The sequence below is a fragment of the Thermobia domestica genome, chromosome 10, assembly GCF_964235325.1.
Source record: "Thermobia domestica chromosome 10, izTheDome1.hap1.1, whole genome shotgun sequence".
Taxonomy (NCBI): Eukaryota; Metazoa; Arthropoda; class Insecta; order Zygentoma; family Lepismatidae; genus Thermobia; species Thermobia domestica.
Genome location: NC_137463.1, coordinates 30,537,158 through 30,564,883, shown reverse-complemented (window position 1 = coordinate 30,564,883; position 27,726 = coordinate 30,537,158). Strand labels below are relative to the sequence as shown.

At 33.4% G+C, this 27,726-nt stretch overlaps 1 protein-coding gene across 4 annotated transcripts in view; it reads left to right on the top strand.

Annotated features, from left to right (window-relative positions):
- Window positions 1–27,726, top strand: part of LOC145662395 (protein nervous wreck-like) — a 554,721-nt gene that overhangs the window by 513,933 nt on the left and 13,062 nt on the right. For 2 of the 4 annotated variants that reach the window (XM_081727928.1, XM_081727927.1), the window contains exons 17-19: window positions 10,862–11,079; window positions 13,990–14,128; window positions 24,504–24,626. In XM_081727928.1, coding sequence (XP_081584054.1) covers window positions 10,862–11,079; window positions 13,990–14,128; window positions 24,504–24,626 — 480 coding nt within the window. The remainder of the gene's footprint in view (window positions 1–10,861; window positions 11,080–13,989; window positions 14,129–24,503; window positions 24,627–27,726) is intronic. The other 2 variants (XM_081727930.1, XM_081727929.1) reach the window with 1 other exon arrangement.

Here is a 27,726-nt window from a genome sequence, read left to right as displayed (position 1 = left end):
AGAAAACGCGGTTGATACTTACCTCAAATTCAAGGAACGGAGTAAAGTCACGCTGACACAAGAGGTACACCTACGTTCATTCAAGATCTTCGTGGAAGTAGAACTTCAAAAATGAAATTAAGAATTTTATTTAGGTCTAAAACGTGTTCAACTATAAAGTGACAACACTATCAGCCAATCAGAAACGAGGAAAATGAATCAATGACATCACGGAGAACCAATGAAAACACAGCTTTCATCATGTATCATGAGCCGAAACGTGATGTAAGAAGCAATCTGATTGGTTGTGACATTATTCACGTTTTTTCTCCTTACACATCAATCGTTACGACATCTAGTATCGAAATTTTGATAATGACATCATACCGTTGACTCGTTAGTTTCTTACGACATTCAAATTACCACATCTAAAATGTGATTCATTTTCCTTAAACTTGATTGAAAAAATGTAACACTCATCGATATGTTACGAAACTGTCTTTGACATAAATGTAAAGTTGAGCTTTAAAAGTCCGTCAGCTGAGAAAAAATGCTGATGTAGTAAAAGCAGATTCTGCAATTTCACAATAACAAGCTTCTATGCGTAACAACAAGCAGAAATGTGTAGTAATGTAACATAATCTGTTCATGTTCTTTTCATACGCAAAACTGCTCGCACTGAATGGAGTACGGTGGCTCAGCGTTTTTTTTTTTTTTCTGATGTGTGAGTTCTCTGCTTCAATCCGCAAGCAAGTAAGTTTATGATGTTTTCTCATTTCTCATCATCGTTTCAAGTGGGACGTTAACATTTCCTGAAACTAGCACCAAGAATCAAACTCGGGACTATTGCATAGTAATCAACACACGTGTACGATGGCTCAGCGCTTGTCTCTACTGTATGAGGTCACTGCTTCAATCCTCAGTCAAGTAAGTTCATGTTTCGTCCTATCATCTCTCACCGTTTTCGGGGGACGTTAAATTCAACATTTCCAAGAATCAAACTCGGGACGATTGCAAGGTTCACTCCTAAAGCGGAACAAAATGCACCCTAAAAGGGAACGAGGTGGACCACCCAAATTTTGTAGTAATATATATTAGGGTCCAGTACTATGATACCAAATGTTTAAATTTGGCAATTTCTAAAAACTTAAGGGGCGGGCCAAGGTACCATTCCCGGGGGTGCACATATGTACTTATGTTTCATAATAGGGAATGGACTCCTATACATGGTCATATAACCATATAAGGTAAAAAAATGAAATCTTTAAGTTTTACGTCCCAAGGTTATGCCGGTGAGGCTAAAGGAGACGGTGATAATGAGAGATGAATGAAAATGGTGGAATGAAGAAAGTGGGAGGAAACGGGAGAACCCCGAGAAAACCCACGAGCACGGTGTTTGTCCACCACAAAGTTCACTTGGCGGGGGCTGGGATCGAACCCGGGACCCCAAGCACCAGAGGTGAACGCTCTACCACTGAGCCACCGCGCCCCCCCAACCATATAAGGTAATAGGATCTCATCCAAGGAAATGAATTAGGTCAAAAAAAACCAAACGTGGTACAACGTAATGCTTACGTTTATATTTTGGCAGTTTTATACCCCTAAAAGGGAAACGAGATAGACCACCGAAAAATTTATAGTGATCTATATTAGGGTTCTATACTATTATACCAAATGTTTAAATTGGGCAATTTCCAAAAAATTTAAGGGGTGGGCCAAGGCATCCCTGCCGGGGTGCACAAATGTACCTACGTCTTACAATAGGAAAATAAACACCTGTATACACCCATATAAGGTAATAGGACCTCATCCAAGGGAATAAAATAACCAAAAACCAAACACGTGGTTGTACTAAAATTTGGCAATTTTGTACCCCTAAAAGGGAACGAAGTGGACCACCCAAATTTATTATAATACATGTTAGGGTCCCGTACTATAATACCAAATATATAAAATGAGCAATTTCCAAAATTTAAGGGGTGGGCCAAAAGTACCCCTCCCAAATTTTTAAAGGAGTGCACAAATATACCCATATCTTATGAAAGGTAATGGACCCCTATACATGACCATATAACTATATAGGATAATAACACCTCATCAAAGGGGATAAAATCGACCAAAAACCAAACACGTGGTACTACGTATTGCTTACGTTTATATTTTGGCAATTTTGTACCCCTAGAAGGGAACGAGGTGGACCACCCAAATTTATCATAATACATATTAGGGTCCTGTACTATAATACCCAATGTTGAAATTGGGCAATTTCCAAAATTGAAGGGGTGGGCCAAAGTACCCCTCCCAAAAATTTCAAGGGGTGCATTAATATACCCATGTCTTATAAAAGGGAATGAATCCCTGTATACGCCCATATAACCATATAGGGTAATAATACCTCATCCAAGGGGATAAATTAGGTCAAAAACCTCCGAAATTTGAATTTTTGGCAATTTTTTACTCATAAAAGGGAACGACATAGACACCCAATACTGATAGAGGTACATACTGTGGTCCTAGGCTACCACACCCAATTTTTAGATTTGGCAATTTCCAAAATTTAAGGGGTGGTCCTATGTACCCCTGCCAAAATCTAGAGGGGTGGTCCTAAGTACCCCTAGGTCATTGACACGGGCCAGGGACCATGGGTCCTGGGGGGTGGTCCTATGTACCCCTGCCAAATTTTAGGGGGTGGTCCTAGGTACCCCTAGGTCATTGACCCCGGCCAGGGACCATGGGTCCTGAGGCAGGGACCCAGGGGCCAAAAAGTGAGGCCAAGTCATGCAATTACTACTGGTGACACCTGCACAGGCACACTTCGTTGTTACATCACTAATCGTTCTGACTTCCAGTGTCTAATTTGGTTGTGATGCTCCGTACTAGCAAACCAGACATGTGGCATCTAATGATGACCCTCACGATCACTGCACAGCTTCTTTTTTTAGACCACATACTTTCCGGCATTCATGTGCCATGAACGACCAGTCATATTTTATCATTGGCAGGGGTGTCCAGTGAATTTTTGGGAAGTAGTATAATTCTTACATGTAAAATGGTATTTCAGTACTACACTGGCTTTCATTTTTTCCTTAATAAAGTTTCTGCTTCGAATAATTTCTCGTAAATTATTGAACACAACACTCAACGGAAGTTGTAATTCTGCTGTTCAACTCCATCATTTGTGTGTCATCAAAGTAGTAATTCACAGCCTACAGTTGTCACCAGTGTTCATTTAAGATGAAGCGTAACATGTGGTGACATTTACAGCATGCCGTCTAGAGATAATGATGTACAAATGTTTTCTCTGACTGAATATTCGGGTGCATTTTGAAAAAAGCTAAAAGTCTGAGAAGAAATGTACTTTTCTTTCTTCAAAAAAACTCAACTCTCGCCTTTGTATATAATGTAATATGAGGATGCTTCTTCAATAAAACTAAACTAATGTATCAAAGTTCTTATTCCATGGATTGGTCTCGATTACATGGAGGCAAAAGGGTGTATGTCTCCAAGGACTTCATCTCCATGGAGGTATTGCCCTTAAGAAACTTGTTGGTAAAGCTTGACCCAAAGGAACTTGCTAGACTTAGAGACCATACGATTTATTCGCCCGTCATGTTACCTTGTGTGTATGCACGCGCATAAACAAGTACGCGCTTTATGCGTGCACCCCCACAGACATAAGCTGATCGTAATGTTAACGTTAGTGCCCCGAAACGAATTTGGAAAAATCGAAGACGGTGATCCCACACCGATGTGTTTTTAACTTACGGCTTGCCTATAGAAGAACTTTTGGGGCTGCTGGACTCTGTACACTAACAAACGATCGACGCTTTAGCCTGTGCATAGGTAACCGCTTTCAAGGACTGGGGGTCGTTTTAGCATAGTCGATGACACAGAATTGCCTCTATTGTTTGGACGAAACTATTTCGAGGAAAACTACGGTAGATTTTCATATCAGGGATTAGTGTACAGTCCGCAGAAAAAAACCTGCAACATGAGCATTAAGTTTATTGTGAAACTACGCCTAACAGCGTAGGGAATCAACATAACGTCTAAGCGGCACGAATCACGCCAGGAGATACCTCGGCGTTCTCCCCTGCAGACTTATTTTGGAGCGACGTCGTTTCACAATAAACTTACATGCTCATGTTGCAGGTTTATTCTTGCAGACGTACAAGACGAAAAATTTTTCCTACAAGACGAGATTATCCTACAAGACGAAAAATTTCTTGTCTCATTTTTGATACGAGATTCGCGAAGAGAAGTTCACGTTTCAACCACGTCTTTGATTGCAAACAATGTTTTAATATTACATGATACGAACACAATGAAAAGCGTCTATCAACGTTTAAAAATCCGCAAGTCATTGCATAATACTCTGAGAAAAATCCGTTATCAGGACAGCGGTATATTGTAGAAATATACGGAATCGGTATGTTTACTACGGAAATCTGTACGGAGCATACGCTATCCATATTCTACATACGTACTGCCTTTATCCCGCTTAGATGTTAACTTATGCCGCTGCAGGATGTCTGACATCTAACAATCTCTCGTATATTACATACGTATACACGTGTTACATTCGTCAGCTATATGTTATATACGTTCATCTGTATGTGAGATTCTGACCTCCTATATACAGTTCTTTCTTTCATATGGAAAGTATGTATAAATTGGAACACTTATACGGAAAGTATTATAAAACATACGTTTTCAGTTATACGTTGCTGCAGGATGTTACCTATAATCGTACGTTAAGAGTCTTCAACACCGGCGAAATTAAAATACCGCTAATTCTACAGTAATTATGTGATATCTTCAAATAGATAAAAAGATAATCGAAATGTGGAACAAAAGCGCCCTAGACAATATTATTTTACATGAGAAACCGTTATCACGACTCACTTATCTGCTTTCGATTTCGAGCCATTTTGAAAATCGGTATTTATTTTCGCTTTTCTAAACAGCTGAAAACGGAAAGCCACTAGGTGACTTGTGATAACGGTACCTCACGCAAAATAATATTGTCTAGGGCGCTCTTGTTCCAGATTTCAATCATCTTTTATCTATTTGAAGATATCACATAATTACTGTAAAATTAGCGGTATTTTAATTTCGCCGGGATGAAGACTCTTAAGGGGACAAACTACTAAATATTTTTTAAAAGCTAACAATTTTTCTTTTGCCCGTTTTTCGTAAGTGGAAAGAGATAATAAAGTGTATCTTACCACAATAATAGATAATGTTATCCTACACTCGAGAATATGAATCGGAAAAATTTTCAGTGTTGCCATCCATAGAAATCACAGTGTGACCAGAGTTTGAATTACCCAAAAATCTAGGTTAAGGAAGAGACTAGAAAAATGATCTCAACGGTAATTGATGACTTATTATGTTTTCTTGGTTCCTTGTTAACTAATTTTAAAATCACATTTGTATTTATTTTGTAATAACTTACATAAGTTATTACAAAATAAATAAGTTATTACAAAATAAATACAAATATTATTTAAAATGTAGTTAGAAGTAACCAAGACAACATGATAAAACACCAATTTATCGTTGAGTTCACTTTTCTAGTCGCCGCCTTAAAATAGATTTTTGAGTAATTCAGATTCTGGTCACACTGTGATTTCTATAGATGGCAACTCTGAAAATTCTTCCGAATCGTATTTTCGAGTGTAGAATAACATTACTAATGTTAACAATAATAGATAATGTTATTATTGTTAGCTTTTGAAAAATATTTAGTAGTCTGCTCTCTTAAGTCCAGAAATTACAGGATTTGCGCATGTAAACTATGTGTTTACGTACTCCACATATTTTTTTCATTAAAGGCTCCTTAAGAACATTTGCATTTCTATTTGTTCTTAAAACACTGGCTCAGTGCCCTGTGTAAGTTTTAATGTTAACTTTTTTCGTTAAAAAAAAAAAACACTTTTGGGAATCCAACGTAGTACTGAAAGACCACTTGTTTACTCAGCTAATGCTATATTGTGAAGAAAATGTTGGATCTATTTTTTCTTTGGAAAATTTTCTTGAATATAAGTTCCTCTTAATTAATGTGTGTGTGTATTAACTCGTTCTATCTCCTTTTCTTCTTACCTTCTATTTTAAGTGTATGTTTTGCAATCCTTGATTTGTGGTAAGTTTAAACGCACTGTATCTAAGCATGATTCTGTCCATAGTAGGCTGTCACAGAACAAGACGAAATGCATGTATCATAACCAATATGTGAAAATTTAAGATATATATATAATTAATTTTGTCCTAAATAGTGTTACAAATGCATTACTAAACAATATTTGTTTGAGAGTTTTATTAGCGGCGAATGTGGTTTTGCCCTCCCCGCAGAACTGAAAACATATCCTTGTAAATCAAGTTTTTTAGCTTTAGGGTGTTTCCCGCACTGTGGGCTCTGCAGGCGCATTATTGAAACTTTGAGTACACTTTACGTTGCATTCTTTCTTGTATCCTTCGTGGCCGTGTATATAACACACACAATGTTCCAGATTCGATTCCTGCGAAGGGAATACTTGCGTCAGATGCAGACTCAAGTAGTGGTTCGAAGGTCCTGTCTTACACAGCTTCTATGCCGAAAAGAATGTTACACTCCAATCTACTAACATTCTATTGTCTTGTTGTTTAACCTGGATATTTTACCAGTACAACCTTGAACTCAGATCATTTTTGCGATTTTAATTTCCATGGGTCACGTATAAAATTAAGTATTCCTTTTCGAAGAATCGAGAATGGATAATACGAGGACAATTCAAAACAAATCGTTTGCGTATATGCGAAAAGTAATGCGGGATAGTGATGCCTGCTCTCTCTGGCACTGCGTACAGTAGGTCAGTACGCATAAGCAGTGAATACAAGAAAGAATGCGAGAAAATTGCAGTTAAAGCGTCATTCAAAACACTTCAAATCCAATGCTGCGATAGAAATGTGAATAAGACGCTTTCTGTGATCGAAACCATTTTCAGTAGCTGAGATTCATTACAAACAGTGTAATGATTACGGACCAAGCGTGATGAGAGTAGGAGTGGTACGTCAGCGGGGTTGCATGTTTTAAGATGGGCAAACTAATACGCTACTATGATGTGGAAAGAAGTGGCCGCTCATCTGTTGTCGCTGATGAACTCGTGTGGAAAATTGACCAAAAAAAAAAAAAATCGTCGGTTCACGATACCTAAAACTTTCCTCACACTTTCCGCAAATTTATCACAGTGTTTTGTACGAGAGAAATTGTTCTAACAAAAGTTCTATACTCGTTGAATACCAAACTCTAAGGAGCACAAAACACATTGTGAAATGTGCACACATACTTACTGCAAACGCAACCACAAAGATGTTTAATAATATTTATGTCACAGTTACATCAACATAACTCGTTACCACATATTCAAGAGTATTGTAATTCATGTAATCCTAAAGTAATCGCTTTAACTTAAATAATCCTACTAATTCTTCTCTACAACATGAGTTCAATTCATTTTTACATTTTATTCCAATACACTCTAGCTCTCAAAACATATATTCCAATAGTCATTCTCTTTTTTTATTGTCCATCAATATCAATCACAGTGTTTTATTTCTATTCTTTCGACTGTGCTTTCTATCTTATCTATTCTTTGCAAACAAAATCATGTGTAACGTCCTCAAACATAGACCTGAGAGGTTATGAGAAATCCTGAGGATCACAGTTTACAATTAATTTACAGTACAAAATGAGATGAATAAATTTAAGAACGGAAGTAACATTAACATATTAAATTTTGTGAATCCTTTACTGAGAAGCAATTGTGTGAACTTGTATGTGTGCTTCCTTTTAAAAGCCAATGCAGTACGGTTAGGTTAGTTAGCTCCTTGGACACACTTCCCTATCACTCATTCTATGTGAGCATCTTATATGAAATAAGTTCTCACGTATCCATTAGCAGTATGGTGAGTTGTGACTTGACGGTCCTCTATAGTGTACTTTTCTATTTCTTCCCTAAGATTGGTAATGGTTAAAGAACGCAATAGTTTTAACCACTGAGAACTTAAGAGATTGTCATGAAGGAGAAACCACAAGGCTGATAGAATCGAAGAACTGCTAGAATTAAAAGTATCCACTTCCATTCTTATTGTTTCTGAATTAAAGTCTTTATAGGTGATTTGAAAGATGGTCTAGAATCCTATTGTAGCTCTTGTGGAGGCGCGTTATTAGAAGATGTTGATAGTTGAGCTGGTATTAATTGGTTATCAGTGTTTCTCGAATATGCTTGTGTATGTCTTTAGCTACACTATTTTTACCCATACAAGTATATCTATATTTGCTTGCTGAAGACTATGTGAATACACTCGTGTTTCATTATTAATATTGAGATTCTTGTCTTTGACAATACTTGTTAATAAAATAATACATCTTTTAGTATTCATTATTCAACATCTTGGAGCTTTCCAACATGCTAACCAGTTTCGTTTTCTCTTCTTAACTATATCAATATTTCTTTCCCCCGATTTTCCCTAGTTCTTCCTCACTCCATTGCAGTTAACTGCTTTCTGTACTCCTCTGTAAGAGAACATTTCGAGGTCTACTTTTATCTTTTATTTTTATGATGACCACATTTCTGGCCCATACCGCATAAAAATTTGAAATTTACATACCACCCCTAAGTCATTTGGAAAGCAAAATTTCCATTTTCAAGAAACTAGCTGCATTTGCAATATAAAATCTAGAGATCGTTTATCAGTTGTGAAAGGAACAATGACTCGTGGCCCCCTATAAACTTTACAAGAAAACCTCCGAAGTTCATCTACAGAGCCAGACGGGAACCAGAAGGCCCGCAGAAGATAGGATGTCGAGTCATCCGGAAACCATTGGTAGTAAAACTAACCTGGTTGTAATCTTTGGATAGGCAGAGCAGACACATATTTGGCACCTCTTTCTCTACGATTCTGTTACATTTTTATGGAAAAGGATGGTTTCGCGACGGAAGAGTTGATGTTTAGTGACAAAACAATGTTCTCCATTTCAGAGAAGTGAATAGACATACTGTGAGAATTTGGGCCAATCAAAATCTTCATGCAGTATTAATTATCACGAACACGATTTTCCACAAAATTGACGTTTTTGTGTCATTACCCATCAAAAAACTTATGAAACTTCGTCTTTTGTACAAAGAAGCCTACATGTATCCTACTTACAGCAGCTATGGAAACATCCTTAAGAACCTTCGTCTTCCAGCACTAGAACAAAGACGTCATATCGTTGATTTATTATTCATTCAAAAAGCAATTCAAAGTATTTTGGACTGTCGTGACTTAGTTCCTTCATTGAATTTGCATGTTCCTTCATTAAAAGCACGTAAAAACACTTGCCTCTATTAGTATATAAAATCAAAAACTAATATATTGATATCACCTATCTGGAGAACAACAGCTTTGAATAATAGAATGTGTGTAAATAACAATGATATGTTGCGTGAGAAATTTAGAAATGTCTTTATGAATATGTAACTATATAATTATGTAATTCTCGATACTGTAATTGGGTTATAACCTGTTGTGTTGAAATAAATAAATAAATAAATGATGTTATTGAGTGGAGAATAGAGAGAAATTCATTTCCTGGCAGATAACAATTTTTGGTAATAATTTCTATGTAGGATTCAGCATGAGATGAGGTGCGACATTTTCGTTACAAGATTTGCCTCAACTCTTTGTCTCATGTGTATCCCTGTTCTGTGCAATAAGACGAATCTATATTTTCCGGGCGCGACAAAGATACTACGCTACATCTTTACAGAACGTAGGAAAAAGACCTTTGGGAACCATCGTTCCCGGAATTTCACTGAATTCGAACCAGTATCCTGAAATCAAAAAATATCATTCAAATATTTGTCATTATTTTTTACTCTACGTGTACGAAGACCGGGCGGCCACTTCTACAAGTATCAAAAAGCAATTTATGATAGTATTGAACATTTTGTCTTAATCATGTGCACACATTCCTGTACCGAATCGTCTAAAATTTACAGGAAAAACGAGATTTATTGTAATATTATTTATGACAAGATTAATTATATACATATTAATCATACCAAGATGTAATTTTATGAATTATAAATTTTGTTCCTTAAGTCTCCTATATATTAAATTTAAAGGTTAACTTCAAAAATAATAATAATAAACTAATATTTATCTTGAAAGTGAATGACTGTACAATGGTGGTAGTTTAACATTCTTCACAGTGAAAAAAAAAATATATTAAAATTATTGGTTTTAGATCCTATATTTTAAAAGGTTTGCGAATCATGTATACACAATTGCATTTGGTCCATCTCGCACTCCCTACAAAAACGCATACCTGGGGATCTGTCCTCCCACCCCCCAAAAAATGCATTACCTGCTTTAAAACCTACTCAATAGTTCTGCCCTTGAATGCCTTCTATTTTCCCATAGCTGGATAGTCGTTGGTTAAACCCGTTGTTCCTTTCTTTTTTTTTTTTTTTTTTAAAAAAAAAAGATATACTTATTTTTGTTAAACATTTATAATGTTTCTTATTAATTTCAACTAATTTTTCGATCCCTTTAAATCTCAATAGAATTCTTTAGTCACAATCCCGCTTCTGGGTACACCTGTATAAATTATAACGCATATGAGCAGAAAATTTATTATAGTTTTGAAAAATGTGTATCCACAAGAATTGGCTTGTAGTAGCGACGCTGTTTTTTATTTTAATTTTATTCAGTAAGATTTTTTTCTTTAAATTTGGATCACGATGCATTTAGAGTATCTACACCTTAAATTCTCCTTCTCTTCATATGTTTCAAAACAAATATCCTTGCAAAGTAATTTAAGGCGTTTTTTTCCTTTCTTTTATCCTTTCGCTAGGCCTGACTGATTACTGCCGAGCTCTGTACGATTACGAGGCCACGTGCCCAGAGGAGTTGACCTTTTATGAGGGCCAAGTAATCCGTATTCTCCGACGAATAATTCATGATGATGTAGACGATGGTTGGTGGGAAGGAGAGCTCGATGGGAGAACGGGGCTTTTCCCATCCCTTGTGGTAGAGGAGTGCCGCTCTGATGGGGAGTCTTTAACACCAGATGTAAGTTACTTTTCCAAATTTCATTTTTAAAAAGGTGAATCCTTACAGTACCAAGTTAAAATATTAAATGAGAAAGGTAAATCTCCACAGTACCAAGTTAAAATATTAAATGAGAAAGGTAAATCTCCACAGTACCAAGTTAAAATGTCTATTAACCCTTTAACATACCAATTATTTCTGAAAGAGCGTTTTAATGTTCATCTAATTCTTTTTCTTATTGCTAAATTTTAACAATCATTGAGGAACAAATCTAATGGCAACACTGAAATTATTTTTAGTGATATAAGTATCCCTAAAATCTTCCTTTAATAAAACCTCGAATACTCGTCAGAAACGTGGAAAATAATCATTTTCGACCTTTTAAGCTTTGTACAGTTCAAAAGTGATCATGCCCGAATGTACTCGAGGTTTATTATTATTATTATTATTATTATTATTATTATTATTATTATTATTATTATTATTATTATTATTATTATTATTATTATTATTATTATTATTGTAAAAGTTTAGACCCGAATATACTCGAGCTTTTACAGTATGTTAAGCGGTTAACAAAGGTAAATTTTTACAGTACCAAGTTAAGATATTTACTAAGAAAGTTAAATCTTTACAGTACCCAGTTAAATTATCTTTAATAAGAGAGACAAGTCTTTACAAGTATTCTTAACATATTTATTAAGGAAGATAAATCTTTACAGTAGCAAGTTAAGACGTTTGATTTTAAAAAAGGTTAATGCTATCAATGCCAAGATATTTAATAAAAGGGATAAACCTTTACACTACCATGTTAAGATATTTATTAATAGAGAGAAATCTTTATAGTACCAAGAGTCGAAGAGACTATTTATCGTACCATTAACTAAGAGAGGTAGTTATAAAAAAAAATGTAAATCTTTACAGTAGGAACCAATTTAGAAATTCATATTCTAGCTTTATGTTAGCTCCTATCGAGATAAATAAACCTCCAACCAAAGCACTACATAATGCACTTTGAGCATGATGATAACGCGCAATAATATGCGTGATGAAGGCATTGTTACACAGCAAAAACTACAACATAGTTTCATCATATACTTCTCCAATTGTACTGCTTTTAGCTGTAGTGATGTACGAACTGCTATATGCTGTATATTTTCTTTTCTATCCCGTTCCTGTTTATTTAGCAATATCTTAAAATAAATTCATGGCAATTATTATCTATGTACAGCAAGTTCCCATACTAGTTTATACTACTTTCCCATTAGACAATCCTAGTCCTATCTCGATCACTTGCTTCAAAGGTGAGGTCAACTTCCACTAACATCCACTACATTCAAAGGTATCATCTGGTTCTTATGAATGTAGGTGCAAGTTCTACCGAAAAATGCTGCTGCATCAAACACTACAATTAACAATGCTTCCTTTTTCCAAAGTATGAAATCTTTATATAAACTACGTGCCATTTTCCCCATATTTCTCACAGTTTTTTTTTCGGATGATATGTTTTCATCACTTACAGAATACCCGTCTTCTTTTACTTATCACATTTTGTAATATTTTCAGCTAGCTATCAAAGGCATCTAAGACATAATTTTGGGGGAAGGTATGATTTAGGTGCTGAAAAGTTTATCTCAAGAAGTTATTTATGGACACAACACGTCTTCCCCGTGCAACGATTCCTTCAGTTTCGAAAACAGCCAGAACTCCACACCATAGGGTTACCATAATTGTCTACCCCGAATGCTTTTACCATTTACCTTGTATCATATTTTGCTAATGTCATATATACCGGTACCGACAAACTGTAAAAAGTGGTTCTTCAGATCAAAATAAAAAAAAAAGTTCATATGGACCTATGGCGAAAAGTGCATAGTTTCAGAGCTAGAGCTGTCCAAAATCGCTAAAAAAAAGCTAAATTTCAATTGGCCCTATTTTGAACTCCAGAAACAGTGGATGGTGGTTCTTATCAGCGTAAAGGAAGCCACGCATACACAATCCAAAAGTGCATATTTCATCAATTGTCAATAGGTGTAGAGGGTATTCCCTACAGGGTGTAATTCTCAGATATGTTTTCAATAGAGTTTTCAGATATACCCTGATTTCAAGAGAGGTCCAAAGTAGGCAGGAGGTAAACCTTAACAACAATGGACATCCAATGATTCGGAGGGGAGTCGGAAGTGTTAGGAATAGGCAGATTCATGTTTCTTTGTGTTCGGAATAACGTGTGATGATGTGTATTTCGTCACAGTATATTTCACGTTTTCTTCAGTTATAAGCGTGAAAGAAAACATCGCACCATGCGATTCCCCGAGTACGAGAGACCGTGCTGCTGACGATCCTTAACACTTCCGACATTGTGCCAAAGGATTCCGTGTTCACTCTTATCAACGCTTATCGTTTGCCTGCTTTGGACCAATCATAAAGTCAGAGCATATCTCAAAATTCGGTTGATGGCATGTTTGGGAATTTCACCCTGCAAGGAATAATCTATTCACCCATTGAACATTAATGAAATATGCATTTTTTGGATTGCATATACTTGACTTCCTTTTCGCTGATAAAGACCACCATCCATGGTCTCTCAAATTCGAAATAGGGCCTCTTGAAATTTGACTTTTTCGTGATTTTGGACAACCCTAGCTAGAAAACTATGCACTTTTCGCCATAGGTCCATATGAACTGTTTCTCTTATTTTGATGTGAGGAATCACCTCTTAAAGTTTGTCGGTATAGTTCATTAACACCCTGTTATTTGGAACGAAACTAGTCTAACAGTAAACAAGAATGAGTGAAAAATATCTAAGGTATTAAAAATGTATGAACATGTTTGAAAATTTTACTGACATAAAAGCTATATATGTATATTATAATATGAAATAAATACATAGTAAGTGCATTAATTTAGTTGTTGCTTCTTTTTCTTATTCAGGAAGACGAATCTCCTCCTGCATCTGCCCCTCCAGTGTTTACGCCACCAGACGTTCCCAATTATTTGCTACCTCCTCAGAAAGTGATCATCACTCAGCCAACACCAGATACCGAGGGACCTCGAACTGACGCTCCGAAAGGTAAGGAAATGATTAAAAATTGTGTTATAAGAGCTTGTGGGCGACTGATATCAAAGATGGCTCTTTCGCAATAGTTTCGCAAGTTAAAAATGTCTATATTCTACATTACTTTTGAAGGCAATGTATTTTTCCACATAATTATGTTTCCTATTCTTTGAAGTACGCTTCAACCACCTTTTTGAATCAACGTTGCAGTATACAAGGGTGTTAAAGAGATACGTGTATAAGTATTAGTTTATTAGAGTAATTCTTTGGCGCCTCTCATATAGGCAAATTTGTTGCGAAATTTATGCATTGATTCAGGGGCGGATCCAGGACGGACTTCTGGGGGCGGTGGGTTGTAATGCTGTTATTTAGTGCTACTTTTAACAGCTCCAAATTCTGAGATGGGTTTTATTTATATATACAATAGGAAAGTTTCCTCTTCTGGGGAGAGCGATCGCCCTGATCGCCCCCACTGGATCCGCCTCTGCATTAATTAGGGTGTACATACATACATATTATTATATTTATAGCGTCTATCTTATTGAATAATGGGTCTTGATTGTGCATGAAGCTAGAATCTGAGAGGATTTTTTGCTTATGTGGGTATAAGAAGTAAACAAGAATCCGAGAGAAAAAATAAGTCTTAACTCAGACACTGTGATGCGTTAGTGTAGTAATAGGCTTAAATTCCCAAATATTTGCTTGACGGCTTAGTGTTCTAGGAACGTATTTACAAAAAGTTAATTTTTCAGAATCGCGAAAACATTTTTTTTTCGTATTTGATTTTAGTTTGTGATAACCCAAAATACTTTTTATCAACCATTTTTTACAAGGAAGTTTGACTTATAATCATTTCACAGAAAGAGATATTCGACCTCTAATATATCAGAAATGTTCATATCTAAGAAAAAATTTTGTAGATACGTTTCTTTGACACTAAACCGTCGAATTGTATACATCCAGTTAGGCAAATGAAAAAAAAAAAAAAAAAAAAGATTAATTTTAGTTGTCTTTAATAATTGAACGTGTTGATATGCTTTAAATATTTTTAAAAAATATATATTTCCTTTCATTTTCTATTATAAACAATCTTCATATGTTGTAAGTATTAAACAAGTTGTATAAACACATAACAGATAAAATCCATTGGGGGGGCAGAATATTGTTTGGGGCAGCCGAGTCCCTATTTGTCCTTCCCCCTTTGACTACACCCATGAGTACTGACTCTTAATCCACACACTGTAGTACAACGCCAGTAATGAAATTATTTCCGAAATACGAGGATCACCACCAAAGTCATGACAACTTTTTTTTTTTTTTAACAAATATGAAAACTAAGCCAGAGATTCTGAAATATGCAAGCGAAAGGTTAATACATATGTAAACATTGTATATAGGGAGTTGAACAAATATATATATATATATATATATATATATATATATATATATATATATATATATATATATATATATATATATATACATGTTTCATACGTGTTTTACCTCGAATTATAACATTACAAACCTTACAAATACAATTACAATAAGCGTAAAGATCAGGAACACATATCAGTGAAGCATCTTTGAAGTAGTCTTCAAAATCCCACCACATACTGCCAACGATATAGAAGGCACTGAGTACCCGTGGCCTCACTATGACCGAATTCTCTGATTTCACGACTCTGCTGTGACAATGTCTTCACGTGTCCCGAAACGTATTCCACGCAATGGTTCCTTCAGCTTTGGTGTGAGGTCGAAATCGCAAGGCGATAAGTCTTGCGAAAATGGTGGATGTTCGAGTACTTCCTGTCCTCATTCCTCAAAATGATTATATATATATATATATATATATATATATATATATATATATATATATATATATATGCTGCCGTATGGGTTATTGCTTTGTCATGAAGGATGTGTGCATGTGTAGACATTCAGGACGCTTCTCCCGGGCGTGCAGGATTCTTCATCTGTTTGTCTGTTCATCTGTTCGTTCTGATGCATACTCACCTAGAGGCCACTCTGTTCATCATATCTCAACCAAAATTAAATTTAAGGTTTTCATGTGATCCTCCAAAGAAGTTTTTTTTAAATTTTTTTCCTACCCTTGAAAATAGGGGTAGTTTATTTCAGGGTAAAAATCAAAAATTGCGATTTTCTCAAAAACGGTTTTAACGATTTTGTTTATATTTCATAAATCAACATTCCCAAACCAACTTCATTATATGATATAAGTCATTTCTCTGGGAAAAGTCGAGAAGGGATAGTTTATTCTTTGGGTGAATTTTCTTTTGGACAATGTTCCCAAAAAGACTCAGGCGATATTGTTCATAGTTCATAAATAAATATTTCATTAAAAGCCTAACAATATAGCATAACTCATTTGTCCTGAAAAAATGTACAAAGGGTAGTTTATTTTTGAGGGTGAGTTTCTATTTCGGACGACTTTCTCAAAAACGACTCAGGCGATTTTCTTCATACTTCATACATAAATAATTCATTAATAACATGAAAATATGGCATAAGCCATTTGCACTGAAAAATGTATGAGGGTTGTTTATTCTTTGAGGGTGTGTTTTTTTTTCAATGTTCTCAGAAACAACTCAGGTGATTTTCTTCATATTTCGTAAATAAATATTTCATTAGTAATCTGACAGAATGGTATAGTTAATTTACGCTGCTGAAAAATCTACGAGGGGTAGTTATTCTTGATTGTGTTTTGGGCGATTTTTTTAAAAAACGACGCTGGCGATTTTGTTCATATTTTATAAGTAAATATTTTATTAATAACCTGACAATATGGCATAACTCGATTGTGCTGAAAAATTCTACGAAGGGTAGTTTACTCTTGGAGGTGAGTTTTTTCCGGACAATTTTAACAATAACGTCGTGCCATTTTGTTCATATTTCATAAATAAATATTTAATTAATATTGTGTAGATCATTCCGTACGAAAAAATCATAAGCGGTATTTTACTCATGGGGTGAGTTTTTTTTTTTTATTTTTTGACAACTGTAAAATATCCCTCATGCGATTTTATTATTATTTTATAAACAGATGTGCCATTAATAACCTTAACATACAATGTTAAGTTATTTCTTATAGAAAAAAATGCACGGGGTAGTTTTCTTTTGTGAATTTTTTTGGAAAACTTTTCCGAAAACCCTTTAGAATTTTGATTGTATTTCGAAATAAAAATGTTTCATTAATAACTGCAGCACAACATATTTTAGTTTAAGCAATTGCAGCGAGAAAGTTTAGTACGGTGGCCTGCACCTTTTATTTTTAAATGTTATTCGATTAAGGAAATTTTTGACAATTCTAACTACGCTAATCTTCTGGTCAATATTTATATAAGTTACTATTGCGCCACGCTTTCGACCACAAGAATAAAATAATAATAATAATAATAATAATAATAATAATAATAATAATAATAATAATAATAATAATGTAAATAAGAATTAAAATAAAACATACTTGTATATTAGATTTAATACAGGGATGCAAATAACCACTCGCCCACTCACCCGGGGCTAGTGGTTCATCGGTGCGGGCTAGTATTTAATATCATACGGAAGGTAAGTAAACGATTTCTATTGTGGGATGTGGGCTAGTAGGTTTCTTTCTTGGGCGAGTAAAATTTTGTTGCTTATTTGCATCCCTGATTTAATATTAAAATTTCACAATAATATTTTACATCATTGAGTGCTGCAGATGTAGACCGCAAGTTGACTTTTTTTTAATGTTAAGGAATTGGAGGGGGGACCATCATGGATGGAATACCAGTAATCTTATTTCTTTCATTAACTTGTATATGATTACTTTTCTTCACCTTATACGATCAATCATAAAGATAAAAATATTTTTGAATGTCGTGCATATATCTATTACTTAATTACTTTTAAGCATGCACCCTGTTCAGCCTTCTCATCTTCAACGCCTACTTAATTTAGTTTTTATTCGAAATATGGTTCCTGGCGTTTTTACTTTCGGTGTGATTGCAAGACTTTTTCTACTACTAACGCGCTATTATATTGGTTTCCTCTGTTTATGCCATATTTACAATTGTGTATGTATGTTATGTGTGTGTGTGTGTGTGTGTGTGATGTATGTAATTATTAATGTAATAACTAGGGGTGTGAAATTTTAAATCCATATGTACCTTTAACCCATTGCTTTTTTTCTGTAGTACGTAAGTAATTTTGTTTAACCTAAAGTTTCGTGCTAAAATACTTGTTTTGAGTAAATTTTTGAAAAAAACTTTTGTATTTTGTATTTAATTACATTTAATTAGTCACGATTAAATAATGACTAAGAAATTTGTTGAAGACGTTTTTTTAAAAAAAAAATACAATAGGTTGACAATGAGATATGGAAATTAAAAAGGACTGTACACAAAATTTAAAATATATTGTTTGGAACAGTTAAATTTTATTATCGTAATACCTTGCAAAGCCGTTTAATGATGTAAGATTCATCTGCCATCCTTCATAATTATCAATCCTTTTCATAAAGAGCTTATCCGGTTTGCCATAAAGACCAGACTGTGTCACGCGATCAAGCGAAAAGTCACGTTGCGTGCGAAATCGAGTCTTGGAGATTCCAAATCCAGATGTGAGATATTTCAAGCCCGTAAACTCTGCATGAGGCGCCCTGGGTAATTCGAAGAAGATGCATATTCTTTAACATTATTATTGATTTTACTCAACAACTTAATTTTTGACTATGTTTCATCCATATTTATCTTACGTGATATACATCGCTTTTAAGCTCTTCATTATGTCTAATTTAATTAGCCATCTCCTTATTATAGGTTTTAAGATATGTGGACGAATTGATTTTTGTTCATAGATTTTTCTATTGACTTTAATATTCATGTTTCAAGATTTTTGAACATGTTCCATCCGTTTTAGGACAATTTCCTTTTGAATATAGAATTTAGGTAGTATTTTCTACATTTGGTCTGAATTTCAGCCACTTTCCTCTTTCGGTTGTTGAGATAAGTGGAGAAGTAATTTGTTTTCCATTGATTTTCGTTTGACATTAATGTTAATCTTTCGTGCACGTTTTCGCTATGTTCCATCCATTTTAGGAAAATTTGCTTTTGGAATATAGAATCTACATAGTCTGTTCTATACTTGAGCTGAATATCAGCTATCTCCCTCTTTTGATCTTTGATATAAGTGGAGGAATTATTTGCCATTGATTTTCCATTGAATTTAATGTTAATGTTTTGTGCGTTCTTTTTGACTATGTTCCATCCAGTTTAGGAAAAATTTGCTTTTAAAATATAGAATCTATGTAGTGTTCTATACTTAAGCTGAATTTCAGCCTTTTCCCGATTTTGGTTTTTGAGATAAATGGAGGAATTATTTGTTTTTCATTGATTTTCGATTGTCATTAATGTTAATGTTTCGTGCGTTTTTTTTTTTTTTTTTTTTTTTTTTTTTTTTTTTTTTTTTTTTTTTTTTTTACTATGCTTCATCCATTTTAGGACAATTTGCTTTTGGAATATAGAATCGTACATTTGAGCTGAATTTCAGCCATCTCTCATAAAGTCTGTTCACATCATTCCAACCGGAAAAGCTCTTTCTACATTGAATTTATTATATTAAAAAACAATTCATAACAATTCTTAGTAATACAGATGATTAAAATCTGAGTCTATAAGTGAAAAGATAAAACCTTAACTGTGACTATGACAGAAAGAAGGAAAGAACAAAGCCAGTTCATATTAGAAATGGGTATGCCAGAATAAAGTGTCGAATTATAAAAAAAGATGTTAAACACGCATAAACTTAAATTATATAAACAAAGTATAACAGCTGTATTAAAATTGAGTTAATGAATTCTATTAATTTTAGTAAAATGTCTGTAAACCTTGAAATAACTATCAAAAATCAACCAAAATGTTTACTTGGATTCCCTTTATTACAAAACCACGCTTCAAATTTCATTTTGGACTAAATAAATACATTTTCTGATAACACATTTAACTGTTTCATTTACACTGTTTAGTGTAAAGATACATACATTAGCGATTTTTAAATATCAATTTAAAATGTAAATGTAAGCACATGAACGATTAGTATTTATAAAAAATACATCCCTTATTCTTCAAAATGTTCTTTTTCTTTCGAGTTCAACTTTTTTTCATCCATTAACCTATAAATTAAGTTGTACAATATAATATTTAACCCAAAATTTTTTTTATCGTGTATAAGAGATAGTTATTAATATCAACCTATCATAATTGTCAAATTTCTCGATTATTTACCGAATTAAAGTTTATCATTAAAATTTTTTTTATTTAATGTTATTAGTATTATTATAAAAAGAAAGGTTTATATGTGCAAATAATCCTAAAATGTATTCTACAGTGTAAAATATTCTTACTGACTCTACTTCATGTGTCACGAAATTGAACTTTTGGTTGTATGTAGCCCAGTAAAATATGGCATAAATCGATACAAAAACTATAACAAGGTAGATTTATTGTAGTAAATAAGGAATTATGAAGGAACTTCTATTTCAATTCAACCAATCAAAGACATGTAACTACCGGAACATACCACTCTAATATGTTGAATTAACTAAGTTGTAATTACAACATGGTTTCTTCATCTCTACAAGTAATGGAAAAATATGTTGCATATAAGTTATGAAGGTTTGTTATTTTATTGCTTTTTATCAACTAATTTCAGTTTTGCATATATGTTTTAGGGTGTTATTGTGTTTATATATGTTTTGCTAAGTTCCTTTCAAATATACGAATTATATACATCTGAAAAGAAGTTTTCTACGTTGTATACCTGATCTGGATAGATCGGAAGTTGAAACTGGTATATAAACATATGATAAACGTATCAATGTGAATTAAAAAAGAACTTGTATCGTTATCAAGCATGTTCAATGTGAGATTAAATGTTTCGTATGTGTGTAAGATCTGGTTCAAAGCAACAGTGGTAACATTTCTTCACCCTTGAACGTTGAAGACTATATCTTCTTTCAAGATTTAGATGGTTTGTATTTTGTGTAAAAGTAGAAGTAGTAGCTGTTGTGATTTCATTACCTATTTTTGGCTTTATATGTTGTACCTTTGGCTTGCTTGTATGAAAGTATTGCAAGAGTAACTGTTTATCTTTCTTTTCTATTATCATTATTTTTCTTTTAAAACAATTCAGAATGTTGTTTGTACCATTATGCTCATTTGTCAATATTCATATTCGAGAATTTTTAGACATTGCAACATGTTTCATCTCTAATTTCGCCTTTCTATGTTTCTCCTTAACATTTGAGTTTTCTGTATGTATTCGTATTTTGTTTCTAGTACAATTGAAATAGAATTCAAACCACATTTTAAGCATAATCTATTTTACATTATGCATTAGCCACAAACGTTTGATCCTCGAGTCATCATGTAATTAGTGATGTTTACATCAAACATTTCTTGTATCAAAATGCCATTAGACTCATAAGGAAAATGACAGAAAGACACAATCCATATGACCTGAACAAAGTTCAACAATATATGCAATATATTGTATTAGAATTGGAATGGATGTGAACAAAAGCCTACATAAACTGAAATATACAATTGATTTCTTGATTCTAACGTCCTTAACTATTTATTTCTTAAAAATGTTAGCAAAATTATTCGAAACATTATGTACTCAAACTTGTTTTACAACCTACTAGTAAAAGAAAGAATATTATGATTTTAATTTTAATAATTTATCTAAAAAATTATATTAGATAAGTATTAATTCGTATAAACACTTTTTCTCGTTATTATGTAGTTAAAAAAGCGCGAAATTTCTTGTGTGTTTATGAAAATCTCAGAATTATCATATTTGTATATAATTCTTGGAAGTGCGGTGTCATCTTTCACTTTACAAAAATGCTTTACGTTCTTTATATTTCTACAAATTTTGGTTCGTTTTTTCGGAAACTAATTGCAAGTTTCTATATCTTTAGAGAAGAGAAACGTTTTATCTCCTAAATACTCTAACAGATTGATTTTTAAAAAAATGAACGTCCAATCTTCTGTTTCCCAAGAACTTAATATCTTTTCATCATCGTTTTTTTAAAACAAATTTAATGAACAAGAAATTTGGTCTAAATTGCTAATATATGGCAATTTAAATGTAGTTACTATTATTATTAACACATAAACGTTTACAAGTTATGTGAAATAAGCTTATTGTGTTAATTTTAATAATGATAGAAACATACTTATGAATCCATCTGAGAAATATTAAATGGTAATTTATTTTTAATTCAGTTTATAGAGTAGAAAATACGTAGTTTATAATTACTAAAATACATTATTAAAACTATAAAGTGGACTGAATACTACTGAAAATAGTAAAAATGTCGTGAATTGAATTTTTTCTTTGAACGTGATTAAATTTTACTAAGTTCTGGTCATTCTCAATTAAGCTATTGATGAGATACAAGTACATCTCTGAAAAAACGCAATTAAATCAATATCATTTACAGAATGAACTATTTTTGAAACTTTGATCAATTCAAAGTTTAGTTACTAATTTGTAGATCTTCTATATCTAAAGTTTTGTCACATATAGGTTTCGATTCGAAAGTGTAAAGTAAGAAAATTTACTTCGCACTAAGTGGAACTAAACCTTATTCCAGATCATATGTTTTTGTTTTTGTTGATTGCATCTACGGTAATTGTACTATTATTTACAAGAAGATGAAATGACACTTGATCTGGATCTACGATGGAAACCACTTCACTTCCTAACTGGTACCTATAAAGAAGCTAGTTTTTGTACATCCGATTTAGTATTTGTCACGGAAATGCACTTAAATTGTATTTTGAGCCCTATAATCAAAAGCTAAAGAATATTTGCAGATACGGATGTTTTAAAAAAAAAAGTAATTCCAAGATGGGACTTCAATATGGCGCTCTTAAACTAAAGCTTTCAAGTATGAAATATGTATACCTTACATTATCATACCGAAGTATTCACCATTCAAGTACACAAAGTCAAAAACAATTTGTACCCTTGTCTTAACATTAGTTGAATAGGAAGACGGGATCCATTCTTGATACGTGGTTGCTTTTCGGCAAACTTAGTTCTCAGTGATTTCTACCCTATGAATTCTTGTTACTTTTGCTGATTCTCGTGAAAAATCATATTTCCTAATAAATCTTTCGATGTTACCAATGAGATAACTTTTTTTGTTTCTCATGTAGCTTGAAATTTTTGACAAGATTATGCTACATCAAGTTTTGTATATGAACTATGAAAACCATTTCAAAAAGAAAAAGAAAAGATAAGAAAAAAGAAAACGAAAGAAAAATATTTGATATCTACAATTTTGGAGTTATGGAAGTTGCGAATTGCTTTGACCACTATGTCTTCTTTATTTCAACGATGTGTCAAGCGATTTCGCGTTCTGTATAAATCTATACGCATATATATCTAAAGGGTAGGTATCTCTAAAAAAAAAATAAGTCAAGACGTCTTTGGTATATTTGACAGAAAAGGGAGGGGAAGAAGAGCAACTGTATCACACACTGAAATAAATATTTCGCTAATATAAAGTTGTAAAATTATCAACCTCCAGAAATTATTCTGTCATGCATGGAATGTACTACATTTTAGTTAATATTAGTCTTATATACCAAATTTAGTGTTAACTTCAATATGAGTGTTTGAGTACTAAAAATTAAAAACATTTTCTCGTTTAGACGTTCGCTCTCGCTCAGAGATTTTTTTGCAAGGACACTTTTTTCCGCACGAAAAGTCGCAAATTTGAGTATGTAAAGCTCTTTTCTTTGTCATTTCTATTGTTTTCGCTCTATAATGTATCCATGCAATTCATATGTGGCTTACGTATGTTACTATTACCTCTATGACATCATTGTCTCGATACATGTTCTACGCAACAAATCTCATAATTTGAAAACTCATATTCTCCTTTCCTATATCCCTAAAGGATTCATCAAAATCCTATTCTATATAAGAGAAATAGGACATAAGATATCAAAATAGCCCAAGCTAGTAACTCGAAATTGACACAGATAGTGAGTTCTTTCTGTAATGAATTTTAGAAATCACAAAAATAGATCATTAGAGCATAATTTTGTGACGAAGTGTCTCGTTATACCTACATAACATTGAAAAATTTTATATCGTAAATTCAAAATTTCAATGTGTATAATAAATAGGCAAAATTTTTATTACAAAAATCTTGTTCATTCATAAACCGTATAATACTTCTAAATTTCAATTGGTATATATACAATTGGTATATAATTTTTGTCAATCCACAATTTTGTTTGTGGTTAATGCTTTCGTCTGCTGCACTAAATTGCTTCGTGTTATATGTGTGAACGTGTGTTGCTTTCAGCGGAGTCCTATTCGTACCAGCCTTCAAATTTCACGATGGAGCTCAGTAAAGATCAACAGAAACAGTTCCAAACACAGTTCGACGAGGAGGAGCAAGGTCAGGAAGGTGTGAATACGACCGAAGGTATGTTTCTAAATATTTATTCAGTCATTCTGGTTTTGTTTCAAATGTAATGAATGTTTATGGATACTGCATGCTCAGTCATTGATTGAATATTATGCACAAATATGTAACTACAGATCCAATTGCACATTTGTAAAAACTTATGGAAGGCCACTTTTATTATCATCACGAGGAAGAAAAACTGAAGGAAGGTGGTCAAAGAATACCAGCAATGACAAACTGTAATAGCTTCTGGAATTACTTCTCTAATATACACATTGAATAGAAAGTAAGAGCATATGTAGGAACACATCTAGATAATAAAAATGGTTTCACTCAAATAAATTTTCTTTTCCAGGATATTTACATGTAGATAAGTCGATTTGATTATAAGTTGAATCCAGTTTTAATATATTATATATTAATTCATAACAATATGGTCTAATTTAAATTATCTCTTCAAGACATGTATTAGCAATTTATTTAATGTTATCTACGAAAGCTCGACCTCTTGGAGTTTGAGAATTGAACTAATTATATTGAAAATTCTTTAATTTCTTAAATGTATTGAGTTTAAGCCATGAAGAGTTCTGTAGATGGAATCATGGGTTCGACCATACTCTAGCTTGCATCTATTATACTGTATTAGGTACTAGGATATCTTTCGACTTTCACATTGTTGACTATAGATAAGCTTTTTGGGTATCACTCAGGATCTTGGAAACAAAGTACTCTTGAAGCTAATAGAAGTTCTTGATTAGCAAGCCAGTGTAACGCTCATTATCATTACGTTATATTGTTTTTGGAAATAGTTTACACTATTGAATAACGTTTCTGTAGCAAATATTCATTACTTGAAGTTTTGGCAATAACTGTGGCTGACTGCGAGGTATAGATCGTTAAAATTTGTAAGCGAGCTCCACAGCATACTTTAGACAATAAATAAGTAAATATATTTTGAGAATGACATTATTCTGCTGAAATTGTATTATGTAACGTACAGCTTTTAAGTTGTTATTCTATATTTTAACATGCATAATCTAAAGATATACACTAACGTCTTTTATAGTAATTAAACATTGCAAATCCTCGTTACGATATACTTTTATTTCAGATCTTTTACAATGATGTAGTCTTACTGAGGGTTCAAATTAATGAGAGGATACGAATAGACCGCAATATGCTATTATAGAAATTTCGTTTCATACTAATTGAAATTACTTTCTAATGAGTATATTTCACGAAATTTTAAACTGTATTTCTACCCACTACTGCTTACACGATATGATATGAAATCTATTCTACTTTGTTGAAGGGTCTAAATACCATTTTATATATCTGAATATATTACAACATTCACGAAGTGGTTGTTCCGTACGTTAAGAAAAAGAATTAAATTTTCAACTATATTTGAAACACTTTAGTCTTCTGGAATACTTGAGCAAAACTTCATTTCGGTGGATTTCAGTCTTTCCATTCTTACTTGCAAGTGTCATTTTTTTGTTCTTTTACCTTCGTTTTTACTTCTATTGATTTCACCTCCATGTATATTTCTTCGTATTTTCACACTTCCAATTCCTCATATCTCATCCCCTGGCTTTTTGGTTCTCCATAACACTTCTTTGTTTTACCTTTTGTGCATGCTTTTTCCTTTATCATGCAATGTTGTTTCCATGTCTTTCATTCCAAGATTTTCCTCAAATTTTCTTCCGTAAGCCATTACTTCTTCTTCCTATTCTCTTAACGATACTCTATCGTTTTCCCTGTAACTCCACTGACGCATAGTCGTACTTTGAGATATTTTTAGCAGCAGCAAGAAACTTGCCTGTCCTTGCTGAAAAGAATCATTTGGCTACTTTTATTGCAAAACTTGAAATGGAAATATATTATGACAGAAAATTTTAGGAAAGGCTATAAAAACATAGAATAAAGATTATAGATAGGGTAATATTAAAACGGCCAAAGCAGTGATGATTGGAACAAAATGAATAGTATAAAATTAAAGGAGAGGAAGTACAACAAGCAACTACGAGGGTAATCCCAAAATTAAAGTCTATTTTTTACGAGACAAAGAAACGTTTATTTTCAATAATCATTTTAAAGCTTGTACATCTAATTATTTTTCTACATAATTGTCATTTAAATCGATGTATTTTTGAGACAATATTTGCATTCCTATTTCATAGCAGTTCGCTGCCATGTCTTTGAGGAAATGCTGAACCTCTTCTTTCACTTCTTCTTTGCTGAAACGCATTTCGGCCAAACGCTCTTTCAACTTAGAAAACAGATAGTAATTACTAGGTGCGAAGTCCAGACTATAGAGTGGGTGGGTGATGATGTCCCATCCAAACTTTTACCAGTCTCCTACTTCTTTTTTTTGTCGTGAATTTCAGTGCGACCAGTTCCGAACTCTCTACACCGCTTGCGGACGTTTTTGGTATCCATGAACGACTCGCCACAAACTTCCGTCAATTGGCGATGAATTTGAGATGGTTTCATGCCTTTTGCGTTGAGAAACCAAATAACCGCGTTAACTTCGCACTTGGCGGTAACATTAAGCGAGAGCTCCACTGCAAACGGCTGTCAAGCCAAGACTGAACGTTCGAGCAAGGTATGCAGTTTTTTGGGAGGGAGAGTGGGGGAAACAACAAATACAGTATTGCTAACAGCAGTACAAACAATTTCCTTGCGTCCCAAGCGCTTTGGAAACCTTATTTTGGAATTACTCTCGTAGGAATCGATATTGAGCTAATACTATTACTGAGGATCTGAAATGTGAAGGGAAATAAACGCAAGGATAAGCATGAAGACAGAAAGGTTTTAGGAAGAAAAAAGTACATTTTGCCGATCGCTGAATGAAAATTTACGACAAATATTAATAAAATGTTTTGTGTGAAGTATTGTATTATGCGGTGGAGAAATGTTGACATTCCACAATAACGATTAAAAACGGTTAGAGGATATCAAAGAATGGGGAAAAAAGTAAGTCGAGGTGTTAGAAATACATAATTAACAATATTGGAGATAATTGGAAGGAGGAAAATAAACTGGTCAGAGCCTTATTTGAGAAGAAACTTTATTTTAAGAACATGATAGAGGACATGCGTAGTGAAGGCAAAAG